The sequence below is a fragment of the Anarrhichthys ocellatus genome, unplaced genomic scaffold (assembly GCF_004355925.1).
Source record: "Anarrhichthys ocellatus isolate YVR2014 unplaced genomic scaffold, GSC_Weel_1.0 scaffold48, whole genome shotgun sequence".
Taxonomy (NCBI): domain Eukaryota; kingdom Metazoa; phylum Chordata; class Actinopteri; order Perciformes; family Anarhichadidae; genus Anarrhichthys; species Anarrhichthys ocellatus.
This window is the reverse complement of record NW_022280078.1, coordinates 1,809,174-1,825,592: the sequence shown is the minus strand read 5'-3', so window position 1 is coordinate 1,825,592 and position 16,419 is coordinate 1,809,174. Positions and strand designations below refer to the sequence as shown.

Sequence of the window (16,419 nt, the reverse complement as noted above, 5' to 3'; positions counted from 1 at the left end):
TTTACAGTTACATTTTTGAAGGTGACCGTAGAACTGCTCAAACTGCAGGGTAGCTGAACAAAACTTTTATTTGGGATAATCTTTATGAATTTATTATAGATTACAACAGTAGGGAGATGATAGGAAAGACATATTTTGTGATTTTTGACCAGCATCTCGCTTGAGTGTTTTTATCCTTGACATTTTTTTATTGTCTGTTTGAAAAAAACTGGATGATTGCAGCCTGGCATTACTGTCAAATAAATCCATTTATCTGTGCAGGAGGCGGCTTCTGAGGGAGACCGCTATTATTATGATGACAAAAACATCACCAGCCCTCAAGCTCTCCATTGACAAAGTAAGAGTTTTCTCAACTCTGTAATTTAAAAATCATTATTTTTTACTCAAATGTTTAATTTATTTGGGATTGCAAAGCCTTAGCAGTAATTAAAGTCAGCCTCCAAACACAGAAAAACCTTGTTTTCATTCATTCAAACCAGTCACACAGAAAGAAGAATCACACTGAATCAAGATCAGTAAAAACCCACAGGTGTTAGAAGTAACAGAAAGACAAGGCCTGATTTCTTTTTTGTTATTCTGAGCTCCCATTTACGTAATACTTTTATACTCACACGAGGCAAAGGCTTCCCAGCTAAGCTCGCCATCTTTCTGCAAAACATTTAATCCTTCACTGACCCTAACGTTTATAATGTATAATGAATGTCATCATTCAAAAATGGCTTAATTTAATGTGGAGACAGGTTTAGTTTGACTAATGCCCAGGCACACAGGCTTGATGTTATGTTGACTCATGTTATGTGGCAGTTAATCAAGTAAAACAACAGAGCCAGAGGGCACTCATTGCTTTTCATCAGGACTGCTCAGTTTAATGTTGAGCCCATTCCTTGGCAGTGTAATACTGGGTGGAGAACTGGCTATTTCTCAAGTTTATCTTTGTTAGGACTTAGTTGTTTAATTAATGACATTTTCTCCCAGTTTCCATGATGAATGGAACTGTTTGCAGATGTTTTACGCAAATTAGTAGTGATGTCCTTATCACATCTCCTCTGCTCAAGAAACAAATCAAAAACGTATTATAGGATACCAGTCACAAAGGTTTTCATTATAAATATTGGGATAACTGTCTGAGTGATGGACAAATGGTAGGACCATATGTGTGTATATTTCCTCCTACTCCTTTTCAGAACTGTAATATTTATTTATGTTGAGAATTTGTGTATTGGCAGTTTGCTTTTTCTTACTGTTTACTATTTCTTTTGTAACGTGTTTGATATAAATAAATACAAATTAAGTGAAATTAAATGGTTGTTACTATCCACATATTAATCAACGTGAATCCCATTAGTCCATGACTGTGAAAAAAGATACATTTAAATCTATGGAAGATAGGCGTATTGTTTGATTTCATCAACGACCGAATGGTGCGTTGCTTTAAATTTTGCTGTCGCAAGGAATTCTGGGATGGCATTATCTTCTTTCCTTTTGTAAAGGATGCTCCAGTCCATCCTCTGCTAAAGGAGATAAGAAAGAAATCATTGAAGCACATTCCTTAGCATTTACAGAATTCGACCAGCTCTTATCATGGATGCCACATACTGTAGATAAGTCTGGGTCATTTCAAAAAGACTTTCGGCTGCAGCAATGTTATCAGAGAATCTTAATTCCGCCAAAAACATATTGGCCAAGTCACAAAATGCAGATACAGAACGTTGAGAAGGTTGAACGAGATTTACTGATATCGGTATGTCACGGGATTCTACGGCACTGAGTGACATGACGTTATCTCATTAGCTTACAAGTGTACTTAATTTCACCATGTTTTTTCAAACCCTAACTTAGTACTTTAGTTGCCTAAACAGTTTCACAATGTTAACCACGCGCAAACCTTAAAAAAAAAGAAAGATACTACGCAAAGAGCCTGATGCCGGGGTTTCTGTCAAACCGGCTACATATTATGAATAGGAATGTGATCACACAGGAAAGATTGTGTTCTTGGTTGATGATTGAAAAACCAGACAAAGACTTTTTGTTTTTGATGCAGATCAGATACCAATTATTTATAAATCTCTTGTCCAGACTGATGGAAGCAGCACAAGCAGAGAGGACCCAAATGCAGAGTCAGAGGCTGGCGAATTCAATGAAGATCGGACCATGACACCTTGAAACTAATTATATTAACAAACAAGCAAATAGACTAACAAAAAAGATTGAGTCTCATATTGACTATATCAAAAAATACCCTGTGTGAGAGCTGATGTATAGCTCAACTCAACCACGTAGCTCAGCTTGTTGAAAAGCACAAAGACTTGTATCTTACAGATGATTTATCTTCAAAGATATATGGTACAGATATGGCAGCCCACTGCATATACTTTATTGTGCTATTTATAAATCCACCAAAACAAATGGAAAGCATAGTTTTGATATATTTAAGCATATATTAGGATTTGTTAGTTGTGGTTTGTAACACAACAAAGCCAACCCCAGATCCAATCTCGTTTTGAAATGAGCTTTGTCCCCTCACCACCCCACTATAGTTGTGTTTTTTCGGTGCTGCGTTGTGGGACATAATTGATGATTGAGAGAGATTATTTTTGTATGAGTCCATTGTTTCATTTTTAGGAAAATCCTACTAATTCTGCCTTCAAGTAAAAAGAAAAAACAACTTTAGAGACTTCCATCTTACACAGTGTTGCACAATTTTTTCACTTTGGTAATAGATTATTAGTGTACAGCACATTGAAAGTAAACAATCCTCAAAATCTGCTCGTGAGGAGCCCCATGAGATCAATGTCCTGATACATAAACCAGAACAGGAAAATGGAAAATTTTAATTCCACACAGTTTAACTTTACTAACAAATAGATAAACATTCCTTGTTCCAAAGAACATCCAGATGACTTAAAAAGGGAAACACAAGGCAAACTTTTGGCCTTGATTTGCACAAAGTAGCAATTAAAAGGGCTTTGTTTGTTGGTTTGTATTCAGAAAATGTATTCAGAAAACACCAGTTTTAATACCATGTTATTAATGCCCTTGTTCCAGCCACATAATAGAGGCCTGCCAGTTACATAAGTGCAGCACTTATCAAAATTGACTGAAACATCAGGCTGTCTTGTTATCAGTGTTTTTATTTTAGGAGTAAACACGAAAGTTAAAGCAGATTCTTGTAAACTTTGGTTGAGGTCGGCAATAAATCTCTGACTCCATGAAAGGTGAGAAATAAACTACTGGAATAAAATAACTATGGTGTTTCTGACTACTGAGTTCACAAGCTTGAAGTGTAGTCTTAAAATATCTAGAACCAACTGGATTACCTAATTAAAAGCATCATAAGGAGCAGTAAGTCAAACTATAGCAAATACAAATATTTTCCTTAACATCTCATTACGTTGCTTATTTGATTTGAATCCAATAACAGGGTGCACACTTAAGTCACTTTGCACTTTGTTTGTTTATTCGTAACAATGCAGCTCCAATATGGCCTGCACAGAGAAGGCAAGCATGCAAAGCTACATAGGGGGGTTTGCTTTTATTACAGAATTTCCTGGAAGCCAAGTTCAGGAAGGGATGGTCCTTTGTGTCGTTGTGTACTTAGGTCAACGGCAATAGCTGTACCGCTGATCAAATAAACTGCCACCAGTTGGCATCCAGGTGCTTTGTTTACCACACTGACAGAAGCTCTACGCTCAATTTACAGATGTAATGGCCTGGAGAAAGCTCAGGCAACGCCATAAAATACAGTTTCTCAAAGGTAATGGTCACCAAATGGCACAATAAAGATATATATTGCGCGGAAAGGCAGTTGATTGCAATTAGCAACCTGCCAAACACGTGATATGCAGTAAGTAATAATCATGCTGTGTTTTTACTTTCTGTACTGAGCTCATCTGGAAGTCTTTGAGCTCCGTGTTTTTGCCACTTGCCACTGAACCTGAACATTTTAATTACGGGACTTGATGAAAGTGTATTATGTAACAGCTTTTCTTGATCAAATACACATGCTCAAAAAAACAACTTTAATATTCAAGATGTAATGTAGCCAGAGTTGACACTTGTAGACATTAACGCCTCGTTTAAGTTCACTGGCATCACCTATTAATGACATCTATTAGCACTTAGGAGTCAGATAAGCGGGCGCGTATCACTCCACTTTTAAAATGGGTGCATTTTATTTGCATCATAACCATTGTGTGTCCATTACCTGTTATCATTGTTTTCAAGTGAGCGCGATATTTGCTGTAACTGCTGTCTTCCATGAAAGAAAATAAGGCGACTGCACCATGGTTGCCAAATGCTTTTTCTGCCAAACAGGAAGGTGAGTTTAATCTCTGCCTGACATTATTCCTGAAATACCAGTGAGCGCCAATCCTGGGCTAATCTCTGAACTTTGTTATGACTCCTTCGCTCAGATTACAGCGATGCAGACTGTTCTCATGACATTTCACTCGATTCTCACTGGTTAAAGGTCAACAATGGGAGCTGTCAGATAAACACTGCAAAGCAAAGGGGCTCTGGAGGAGAATGTGTATGTGTGTGAATCGAAGGAAACAAAGCCTCACGGTGATGTTAGCAGCAAGGGTTCTGTGGTAAATAATTGGGCCTTACGGTTGCCATTTCCTATTCTGGACCCAGATCAGTTCTGTTCAAGGCCTGATGCTCCGGACTTGCAGGTTTGGCCAACACATTACGGATGTGATGTCTTTTTTAATAGGCTCCTGTCGGCAAAACACTTCCAGTGTGCACAATCTGCTGACACTCATCACTCATTGTTATGCAATTGCATGTCTTGCTTCTAAGCAGGCTTGAAAATGGTCCAAAATGCCTTTATGTGGAGAATTTTCATGTGATTGTACAACACCATACAGTTCTGTGTAAAGAAAAAAATAGAAGAAATTCCAGTTCACGTTTTACATTTAGCCCATTCATTGTCTTTGTACAAAGGCCCATCATGCAAAGTATTTTTTAAATCTATTGTTGCCAAAGTAAGAAATTCCCCAAAAGGGCTTTTTTTATTTGCATTTTATGATTGTGATTTTTGTTTTTTGTTGTTTAGTTGCATTCTAAAAAAATCTTCTGATTCATCACAATCATTCTTTTCGCTTAGAGACAACCCTGCAATGGGTACTTCGGGTTTCTGACCTTACAACCAAAATAAATATATTCTGGGTACTGATTCAGGTGCACCCTGCATCCCATCGAATGCCTGCATGGATATTCTCAGGCCCCCAAGACCATGATCAGGAAAATCAGTTATAAGCAATGGTTAGATACATGTTTGAATATTCTTGTAATGAAACTTATGTTTAGTTTTTACAGAGGCACTGGTAAGCTCCACAGTAATATTGGGTCTGATTGTGTCCTTCCTGTTCATTGCCCTAAGCTTCAACTGATGAGGTACCCATCCAGCATCAGTTTTGGACGTGGCAGGGATGTGTCAGTTTCCACTTGTACATGTATTTTTAAAATAAACTTCCTTGTTCACAGGAAACGTTCATTCATAACAAAGTCTCTTATTAAAATTAACTTCCAACAGAAAGTTTGTTTTTTAGTCAACTTACGCAACAAAACTATGTGGTAAGGCAACAAAAGTACTTGGTTAGTATAACCCAAAGCAAAAATATTGTGGTTTGGGTTTAAATAAGTGTTGATTACGTAGAATAACTACATTTGTTACATAACTGGATTCAGCAAACTACGGAAGTTATGTAACAAAACTATGGTAACATCTGTCAGCGATGACTTGGTTTCATTCAAGGTACATTAGTTGCTCAGCCTGTGTAATAATGACATGGATGTGTTTACATTGGAGTTAGCTGAAAGCCCGGTGCTTCGCATACAATCGTAAAGCTTGTCCCGGTGCATCGGAATCAGACTCCGAGGGCCACTGACCACGCGTCAGTGTTTGACAAGTTTGGAGTGAGAACTGGTTGTCCTGTGAATACCTTTCAGTTTTAGAATTTCTGTCGGACGGACAAAAGAATTCAGCTCCAACATCTTCATTCCTTTTAGTATAGTGAAAGAGAAAACAGATGTCAGGGAGCCGATTAAAAGAAGAACATTGAGTGCTTCAGTTAATTTCCCAATGCACAGGATATGACATAACTATCCCGTGCATTGTGATAACTGTGATACTTGTCTATGCTAAGTGCTGATACGATAAACATGTAAAGACAGGGAGGGAGGGAGAGATTACCATGGACTGATTGGATTAAGGCAATGACACATTCAGGAGATTTTGTGGATTTTTAACATTAGCCTCAGACTCATCACTTTATTGGTGCCAGATTAAATCCCAATTGGGAGGAAATGTCAGATCTGTTACAAACCCCCGTTCTGGCTTTCTTGCTATATGGCAGCCGTGCTAAACCTCAGGCATGAGGCAGGATGATTAAGAAGGTGTCCAATTTCTCAGTGCCCCGTCTACAGAGGAAATTAAATGACTCTTCCCACAGTATCATTAATTGTTTTCCTTAAATTGTTTATTTGCAAAGGCTTTTCTTGTGAACGTGGCTCTTACAAGGGGTCAGAGGGTAGCTGAAAGGACAGTTTTCTCTTGAAGAGCAATGGATTTTTCTGTTTCAGAACTGTGGCCTGAATATTGAGGGGGTAAACCTGAGGATAAATAATGAAGCGTTCGTTATCATTCCTGCCTTAGAGAAATAAATTGCATACTTCGTTTTGAGAGAAAATGGATTTTCCATTGGAGAGGTCAGCACGGAATGCTAACAATTTTATGTAACAGAGCTTACACTAGCTAAACCAACAGTAAATAAGATTAACAGTATCCCGCTAAACTCAATACTCCTTTTGCAGTGCTACGTGGGCTTTCACAAATTGACAGTTTGGATATCATTCCAGCTTTTGCTGAGTTTCAAAGGCAGCAAAGTTTACAGCCTCATAAAACACATGCAAATACATGAGTTGGCAGATAGACATGTCCAACCTCACAAGTTATTCCTGTGTATTTTGACAGCTAAAGACCGTCAACATCATTATCGGATCAGATAAACCCCAACTTTAGTACAACAATGTTTATCACAAGCAATTAAATAAAGTGTGTTTGGTTGTCAGAGATCTGGACACGAATCAGACCAAACGGCCAAAAAACAGAAAAGAAACAGCAAAAGCTTGAGGCGACTACGGTTTCTCTGTGTGCAGCTAGTGAATAGAAGAGTCTGCAGTCACATGGTGGAAACAAGAGCTCATTATGTTTTCCACATTACGTCACGTTGTCATGTCACGTTATTTGTTCACATTGAGGGGTTAATGCACCGAGGAGCACTTCAAGAGAAGGTTCAATCTGTTGACTGTCTCAGCTCTCTGAGTCACATGACGTAGGCCTGTGCTGTGTATGTTACTGCATGTGCAGCCAATGGACTCTAAGATGGGAACTCATACTTTCATAGGTTTCAATGTGTCGTCCTTGCTCTGAAAAATATGAACAAATTGTCAGTACAATTGATCTACATTTCCAGAAGTCTTCCCTTTCAATAAATAAAGCCTCACTAAGTACTGTACATCAAGGGCACACTATTTTGTGCATTTGCATTTAATTATGAAATTCTGAGGTGTGGACTTAAACCATATGATTGAGGATCGAGGAGATGAGGAGGTGCACAATTGTGAAATGAGAGACTGTATGTTTTAATCTAAACTTTAGGGTCTGTTTACAAAGTCAGGCAGGCCGTGTTGCCTTTTAGTGTCTGTTAGTGCATGTGAGCGAGCACCACTGGTTAGCTCAATGCAGAAACATAACACCCTCCCTTCAGTTCCCCCCTCAGGTAAACACTGTTAGCTCTGTCAGCACTTTTGCCATTGTTTGTACTGTTAGCACTGTTGGCTGCGAGCCATGAACTTAAAAAGTGACGGACTACCCAGCTAAAGTAAATTAATATTTCAAATACAGAGGTGACTGCATGAGATGGCAATGGCAAGCTATAACCTGCCGAACCTGATCAATACTCCACAGATAAGTCCAAACATGGTTCTTTATTTATTTATCTGGGACAATACGCAATAATTGGTATTATAATAGAAATGCACCAGACAGAACCAGCTGGCTATTTTTTTTTAACTGCAGTTCACAGTGGTGGTTGATATTAAAAGTGAAAAAATAAATAAAGACAACAGTAATACGTTATTAATGCACATATAGCATGACAGCAAAACATACAACTAAACAAATTGTTGGTTCAAGCTGTAATTTAGCTGATGAACTTCAACCACTGTTACTCCTTGCTGATGTAGATTATGATTTTCCAGACTGTTGATCTGTGCCGCATTACATAACTTTGCATGTTTTTGGGACTACCAAATGATAAATTCATTGCAATTAATGTCATGACCTCATTTAAACCATCAAAAATAAATGCTCTCTAATCCTGCTTTGTCCCACATGTCTGACCGAGTTCAAACTCTAATAACAATAGTTGGCTTTTGATCCGGAGAGAACAAAGTGTTGCGGCGCAGAGTAATACATTCTGACGAACACACAGCTCGATGAGCATTCTTTTGTTCCATTTGAAACCTCTCCAGATCAAGAGATGTGTTGCAAGGCCCACTTTGGTATTGTGCAAACATCTGGCACGAATTATTGAAGCGTCTAACAACAGAAATACATCAACATTTGCATGCTGGTAATAGACGTGCGATCAAGATCGTCAAAGAGTTCAAAGTGGTGACCTTATGAAACACACACCCTCCCTCTGAAATAAGTGTGGAGCCTTGCCAGAACATAATGAAAGGCTTAGACAAAGTGTTAAGGTTGGCCCAGGTGAAAGATATAATAATAGCTGAAAAATGATCATCTTAAATGTGCTTAGAGTGGATCAATATGCAGCAACACTCCAAAGTCAGCTCAATTACCTCATCTTGATAGAGTGGATTGCTACACATGTTTAAACAGGAGTGAGTGACAGATTGTTTTTGTAGAGCTATAATGTAGACAGTTTCATTTCTCTCTTTAATAAATCATTTATCCTATTATCTTTCTACAATTATCTAAATAGTTGCTTTATGTTCAAAATGTACCGTACAGTTTGAAAATGACATGACCTATACCCAGATCCTTTACGTTGAAAAGTACCTAACTCATTGTACCGAGGAACAGAATGGAAGATGCATCAGATATTCAAGTGTCGAGCCTTTATTTTTTTCCAAGTCTGATTGTGATCCTTGGAGCACAGAGGATGTGAACCCCAAGGAACTGAAAGTCACTCGCAGTTTTCACAAGGGACCCACACAAGGATATTTCCCACGCTTGGACTGTAATATGCTGTTGCGTTCTCGCCCCCACTCATCTAATATGTTTATCATGTATCCTCTCCTCCTTTCAATCTGCTCTCCGACTGCACCTCGTCTCCTGTCACATCCTGCTCCTTGATTCTTACTTTGTTGCAATAACACAGCAGCAGACATGCACGAGGGGATGTGAGGGACATCCTATGGGAGGAAAAGAAAGCACCTCCCCACCAGGAGGTCCAGGCTACACTGAGGTGCGTCTGCGTCAGGGAGACGCACAGCACATGTCCACTCCTGGGGGAGATACTGAGGAATGTGCACATTGGGTCATCTACTGCTCTCGTCTTCGCGGCCACAAAGGGGTTCAGATCACCGTGTTTTCTTGCCACCTATTTTAAACTCCAGCTCATGCAGCCATATATGATGAGGGCTATCAGGGTTCGGTCTTGTGATGAACATACAGTATGTGCTCTCCAGTACATTGGCTCTGTTAACATTCAGTCTGTAACTGACGTTTGGGACATGAGCACATGTCCTCTATTTTTTTTACTCATAACCATCAATTATTTATGAGAGGAATTATTTAATATCTCCTCAAAGTTAGATTTATGTTTTATTTGACCATGTCATACAAGTTTCACGTTTGTCCTAAAGGTCAAAGATTCAGATAAACTAAGGAGAAAAAAAACCAGACAGGCCTCTATGTTCAGGTTTATTCACAGCGTTTCACTGCCCCCCAGTGCTGTAAAAAAAACCCTCATGCAGGCAGTCAGTGCAGCTTTATCACCCCTGAAAAACATTTTAAATCTTTTTGTTGAGACTCGGTGTTGCTCAATATTAAAAATTAGAAGTCAAATGTTGAATAATTATTTTTAAGTCAGTGGTTCCCAACATTCTCGGCTTGTGACCCATTAAAATGAAGTAATGTCTACGATACATTCATTAGAATTTGATTGGTGCGATTATTTCTTATGTTTAAGCTATCAGTATTTGGGTTATTTGCGATGTGGTGTCTATTTACCAGGTGTAAAGAATCTTTTTCCACCCTGATGAGGACCCTGAGAGGTTCTGTGTTTCTGTCAAGGGAGTTCAGGACAGGACCCAATAGCAGACCACGAGACAGGATATTTTACGCTGTACAGAAGGCAGGATCGACGGTGTGGACCACACCGTGTGGTTACCCGTGGACCGACACCGGAGGGCAGGCAGATCACCTGTGTGGATCCCTTGGTCCGACACAGAATGACGGTTGAAGCGGGTGAAAGACGGTACGGACTGACAACCCAATACTGCAGGACCAGGGTTGATATGGTGCCAGGGGGATGATTAGTGGGATCAGAATCTGGTGTGTGAGCTTGCAGCAGGTAATCGGCTGGAGTGTTCGCAGCTGTGCACCAATCAGGGGTGTGGCCATGGGAGGTGTCTGGAGGCAGAGGAAAAACATAGAGCACATGGCACACAATAACAAACAGGGGAATGACAGAACACATGAGGAGAGGAGATCAGGGGAAACAGAGGTAACACACAACGGGTCAGGGAGGGATCCTGACGGTTTCAACCACTATTCCTGACTAACTAAAGACTTTGAAATGCACACTGTGTACAATTTAGTGGCAACCAGCAGTGTGGTTGCAGATTGTAACCAACTGAATTCCCCTTAGTTCAGCCCTCAGTTTTCAAGACTGGAGTAACATTTTGGTGTAAGACTCCATGAAGAGGACCTGCTCCTTATGAACAACTCATTCTAAGTCAACGGAAACAACAATTCTTTGTTTCAAGTGATTATACACCAATGAAAACATAGTTATGAATAGTATATTAAAGCTAATATATTCCCCTAAATGCTACACAATGTACGTTTTCAAATAACTATTATTCTGGCTCTGTTTAAGACAAAACATTTCTGTAGTATCTAATTCAGACTCATCATGGGTTATGGCCTTGCTTATGGGCGTGTGTTGAATTTTATTCCTGTCTTTTTGTCTCTCTTGTTTGTTTTATCTCAACCCTGTTTGTTCACTACTGGTATGAAAAGACTAAATTATTTAATACTGCATTCATTTACAAATTTCCAGTATTTGGCAAATTTAGTGATTACAACTCAAACCACTAGATGTCAGTGTCACTTCATTAGTATATCTCACACTACTGCTGTTGGAAGTACAGCACATGAGCAGTGCAAGACCACCCACAAGACATGCAGAGACACATTTTATCGGGACACATGTAATCTCTTTCTGACTTAATACCCAAAATGATGATTTTATAGCATGAAATTAACATGATTGTTCAGGGAAATCTTGTACCTTAAAAATGACTTCTTTAAGTAACCATGAAAAAAAAAAAATTGAAGCCTATAATGTGCATTTGTTTGAACTTTTTCTGTCCAATGTTGGAACTGAAAGACACAAACAATATTGTCTTCTGGAGCGTCCTACCCTGTGGAGTAGAGGTCAGCTGAGTGTTAGATTGGAGCACTATGAGTGCTATTTATGGGCATGAATGGAACTAAAAATGGTACAATCATGTTATTATCCTTTGCACTCAATTTGGCTTTAACAGCATGTGGATGCAGCTGTGACTTTTTATAATATATGCCCTGTTAGAGAACATCACTTTGCTACTTATTAATATAGAAATGTAATAACACTTTGTATAAGACTGATAATCAGACAGAGCTAAACCGGATGCAAGTGGCAGAGTGATCTGTTTCATCATTAAGGAAAGCCGTCAGCGTCACAGGGTCTGTTCACTCCAGTGATGTGGTCTGGTAGAAATCTCTGGAAGGGATATCTCAAAACCATAGCGGATAAAATTCAGTAAATTACCTAAAAAGCGAACTTATGTCATGTGCTTTCCCACCAAGTGACCTCTTATGAGTAACAACCTTAATCTCTGAGAAGCAAAGTTACAATGTTCTAGCTGGGCAAAAACGGGAAGACTTCAGGATGGATTCTTGTGTGTGTATATGTATACATATACATATATATACACATATTCACACATATATATACATATATACACATATACACACATATATATATATATACACACACACACATATATATATATATACACACACACACATATATACACACATATATATACACACACACACACACATATATATACATATATACATATACATATATATATATAGATATATATATATATGAACGATGTCTTTCCCTTTTGTCAGGGGGGAAGTTGAGGAATAGACTGACTTAAGCATATGCAGTTTCTATATGAAAGTGTTGGTAATCAGACAGGTGTTTACTGTAGAAATCAGTCACACATAGTCTGAAAATCCCACCTGTGGCTGGTGCAGGGGTAAACCACTCCCCTTGCATTCTGCCAGTAAAGGTCTAAACAGACCAACATCAGTTACAGTCATATAAATCAATGAAATTATTGTCTGCTTCTATTTAGCAGTTGGTCCATGTTGTCGATAATACAATGCAGCGCTACAAAAAAAACTAGTTTCAGCAACTTAAACCTTTCAAATCATAGAGGTTGCAAGATTTAACATTAAGTTGGCCATTTTCACAAAACCAGTTATCTGAAAATGAAAACAAATGTGAATTTTATAGCTAGCTGCATTAATTCCTTGTGGCCATTAGGGGGCAGATCAACTCAAACAAGCTGAAAGATACACAGCCACCACTTATCACTATCTTCTCTAGAGGCTATAGCTAACATGTACCTACTTTCACATCCATTATACAGGGAGCTAAATTAATATTCATTTGGATTCACATTTCTGTCTGCAAGTTCAATATTCACTCTACTTTATTAAGCTCTGGTTTGGTCTTCACCATCAAAGAAAAATATTAGACTGAAAATATATTTTCACGCAACTGTGAATATGCTGAGTGCACTACAAGCTCATAACCAACATTTCAAGTGCATTTATTTCTTCTCTCCCAAGCAAGTGCCTTAGATGATTGTGAAGATTTGCCATTTATTTAAAACGTGATGTAAAAACAATGTATTTACCTCCAAATATGTATGCCAAAACGTATAGAGTAAACCCAGTTGTACAGATGGTCATTGATATGATAAGATCTAGATACAATGTAAAATGGTTAGTATGGAGAGGGAGGCAGCATTGTGAGACGTTCATATGCATCAGGCCTCTGGACCAGCTGTTGTTCGCCCGACACTGCCTCCACTCTACACTGATGACATCTGAATACACAAAGTGGACATTCAGCCACATTTTGTACTCTGCCTGCTGCTGAAATGCAATGATAATGGCCATAGTTAACATTTTAATGAGAACCTATTATTAGATAACAGCATTATCACTGTCATTATTAGCTAACCAGAGGGGGCTTTATAGGGGTCTTGTATGATGCTTTATGCGTTTCCTACATGCTTTGTTTGCAGACAGCTGAGGTAGCAGCTTTGCTCTTATTTTTATCTGGAGTTGATGGCTTGTGCAAACAGTTGCACGTAATAATAAAGTTTTATTGCTCTTCCTATTACGTTAATGCTGTCACATAATCTCTCTCTCTGCTTCCTGTTTGCTACAGAGCTCTTTCTCGTTCACATGATATGGGACAAAAGCTCCGGGCAGACGGATGTTGTCATTATCCGAGTTCTTTATGAGACGGAGCAGAGCGGTTTCCAAGGTGAATAACAGTTCTACACAACATCAGCTGCAGAAGGCCTCATGATTCAGAGCAAATATATCGTTAGGTCATGTGAATGATTTAACAAGCAGGCTGAGATGGAGTTTGCACGTCGTCGTGCATATAATACGCCTGACCGTGATATGTTTACATTTGATGTTTCATCTATGTCACTGGGTTGAGTATGTGAGATACTTAAAATACTGCTGGTGTCAGAAATGTCACAGTTAACGTGTTTTTATAAGTGCTACTGTGTCATATGTCAGTTTGTCCTGCTCAGCAACTCATTGTAAATTCCAAAATAATAAATACTTAAACCATGCATTTCTTTCAATAAGGACAACACAATTTAGTATTTTTTTTCTTCTTCAAATAATTTACTTTATTTGCTGGTACGTAAAAAAAAAGACAACAGCGATATAAATATTATAATATAAATTGCACATTTTTTTCATGTTTAGTAAAAAAGAACAAATATTTTGCAGGCAAATAAATACAAATAAATAAGTAAGTACCTTACATGCCTGTTAATAAACAGTGTAAGACTGACAGATAGACATCACAACCACAAATGTTTGCCTATTGGCAAAGAAAAAAGTGCTTTTCTCCTTCCCTCCTGATTGATTGCCACTTAGACTGTTACACTTTCACATGATGTCCAAACATCTGTGTTCACTCAACAATCCACTTAAGGCATCAACCTCCACTGTCCTTTTCTCTTCAATCCTCGGCGTCTACAGAACACGCGCCATCCACGTCTGATCTCGTGGCGATCTGCGCGTCTGCACCCGCAGAGTCCAGCTTCATGGTGCAGCAGATAACGTCATGCATCTCTTGCCTTCTCAAACCTTGAGGCAAACCACTAACAATCCTCTATGGAGAGAGTTCACACCTTCTTTTCCAGCCGGGGCTTCTTGGCGGCCTTGGCATTTGGTTTGGCTTGGCACACTAGATCCCTGTAGGTCGGAGAGCGGAGGAAGCGAGGGTAGCAGTCTTTGGCCATGAGCATGTAGATCTTGTGCTGGGCCGGGTCAAAGCAAGAAAGTGAAGACACCAGCATGTTGGCTCTGGTGATGTCACGAGTTTCGTGGTCGATGTTAATCTGGTGAAAAAGGGACAAGGAGAAAGAACCAGATTAGTTTTTTTCCCCATCTAGTAGGGGTTAGCGGCTGTAACAATGCCTAACTGGAAAGTGTGTTTTGGATGTGCCTCATCGTCTAACTTTAAGGATTCAGATTCTAATCCTCTGTTGAGGTTGGTGTTTCCTTACCTCCCGTGGCGCGTCGTTGCCGATGAATTCATCATAGATCTTCTGGGCTTTGGCTGGTAATTTGGTAGTCGACTTGGTTTTCCTGTAATCTTCACAGGCAAAGTAAAACAAAATGTTCTCCTCGCTGAACTCAGACACCAGGAAGGCAGTGAAGGCACACAGTCCATCTGAGGAGAGAGAGACAATTTGTTAAATTGAATTACTTACTGCACATAATGGTCCCCGCAGGGGCTGCGTGCGTCTGTATGCGTCACTACAGTATGCGATTACTGGTATTTGCGCGTGCTGTTTAGTGAGCAAATGTGTCAAAAAATGCTAAAAATCTAGATATTTACTTACATTTGCTGGACAGGAGTTTTTCAAAGGACTCTTTCCACCTAAGGCATTCCTCCAGGTTTGGCCTGAAAACAGATGAAGCAAGATTAGATTTAACCCAGATTTCAACCAAGCACACAGTGACAAATGTAAAGTTAAGTTGTATTAACATATAGCACAGTTTGTGTGATGCTTACTTATTTTGCCCCATTTTGCAGCAGGATAGATTCCAAGTGGATCTTTGCAGAATGCTTCCCAGCATTGCTTTCAGCTCCTTGGCCCTGTGAGGAAAATAAAACAGGTTAGATACATTTTTCCCAAGATCAATATTACATACTGGCAAGCCATTACTGTGCAGTAAAATTCACCACACGAGAATCCACACTAATCCACACTCTAAAAATAGCATAAACTGAAACGGACTCTTTTAGCGTCTCAAATGCTCTCACACAGATGCACAAAGACAGAGCTGTCCTCCATATCCTGTAATGAAAATCCCCAAACATCAGCCAAGTAAGTGTTTGCATGAAACTCCATGTACCTTTCCAAGCAGCCGGTAGGCAGCGATGCCAGTCCTTTCCACATACTGTAGCAAGAGGTTGGAGCCGGTAAGGGTGGTTTCTCGAGCAGGTGGCAGTTAAATATCCGTTTGGTAAAGCTCAGTAGGGAGCGAGATTATCTGTCTGGAAAAAGCCAGAGGAGAGGCTTTATAGTCCCACATCCCCTGCTTCTGACATGTCATCAGCCCTCTCAGCCAATCACAGAGACGTTGAGAGAGAGAGAGAGAGAGAGAGGGTGGCGAAATGATAAAAGTCGCTGATGTTTTTCTTGCATGTCCCTGAAAACACGCCACAGTAAATCTTTTGGTGTTTTCATTTTACCCTTCTCCTTAAAAACAACTTATTTACACACATGACAATTCCAGTGATGTGAAAATATTGTAGCCAGCTTTTAGAT

The 16,419-nt window shown here is 39.3% G+C and overlaps 1 protein-coding gene across 1 annotated transcript; it reads right to left on the bottom strand.

The window, feature by feature from the left end:
* Positions 1-14,338: 14,338 nt before the first annotated feature.
* Positions 14,339-16,122, bottom strand: rgs16 (regulator of G protein signaling 16). Its single transcript, XM_031869745.1, has 5 exons — positions 16,004-16,122; positions 15,660-15,743; positions 15,487-15,548; positions 15,148-15,314; positions 14,339-14,979 (listed from the first exon to the last, which is right to left on the bottom strand). Exons 1-5 carry the CDS (start codon positions 16,045-16,047, stop codon positions 14,764-14,766), a joined length of 573 nt encoding a protein of 190 aa, XP_031725605.1. The 5' UTR covers positions 16,048-16,122; the 3' UTR covers positions 14,339-14,763.
* Positions 16,123-16,419: the final 297 nt, after the last annotated feature.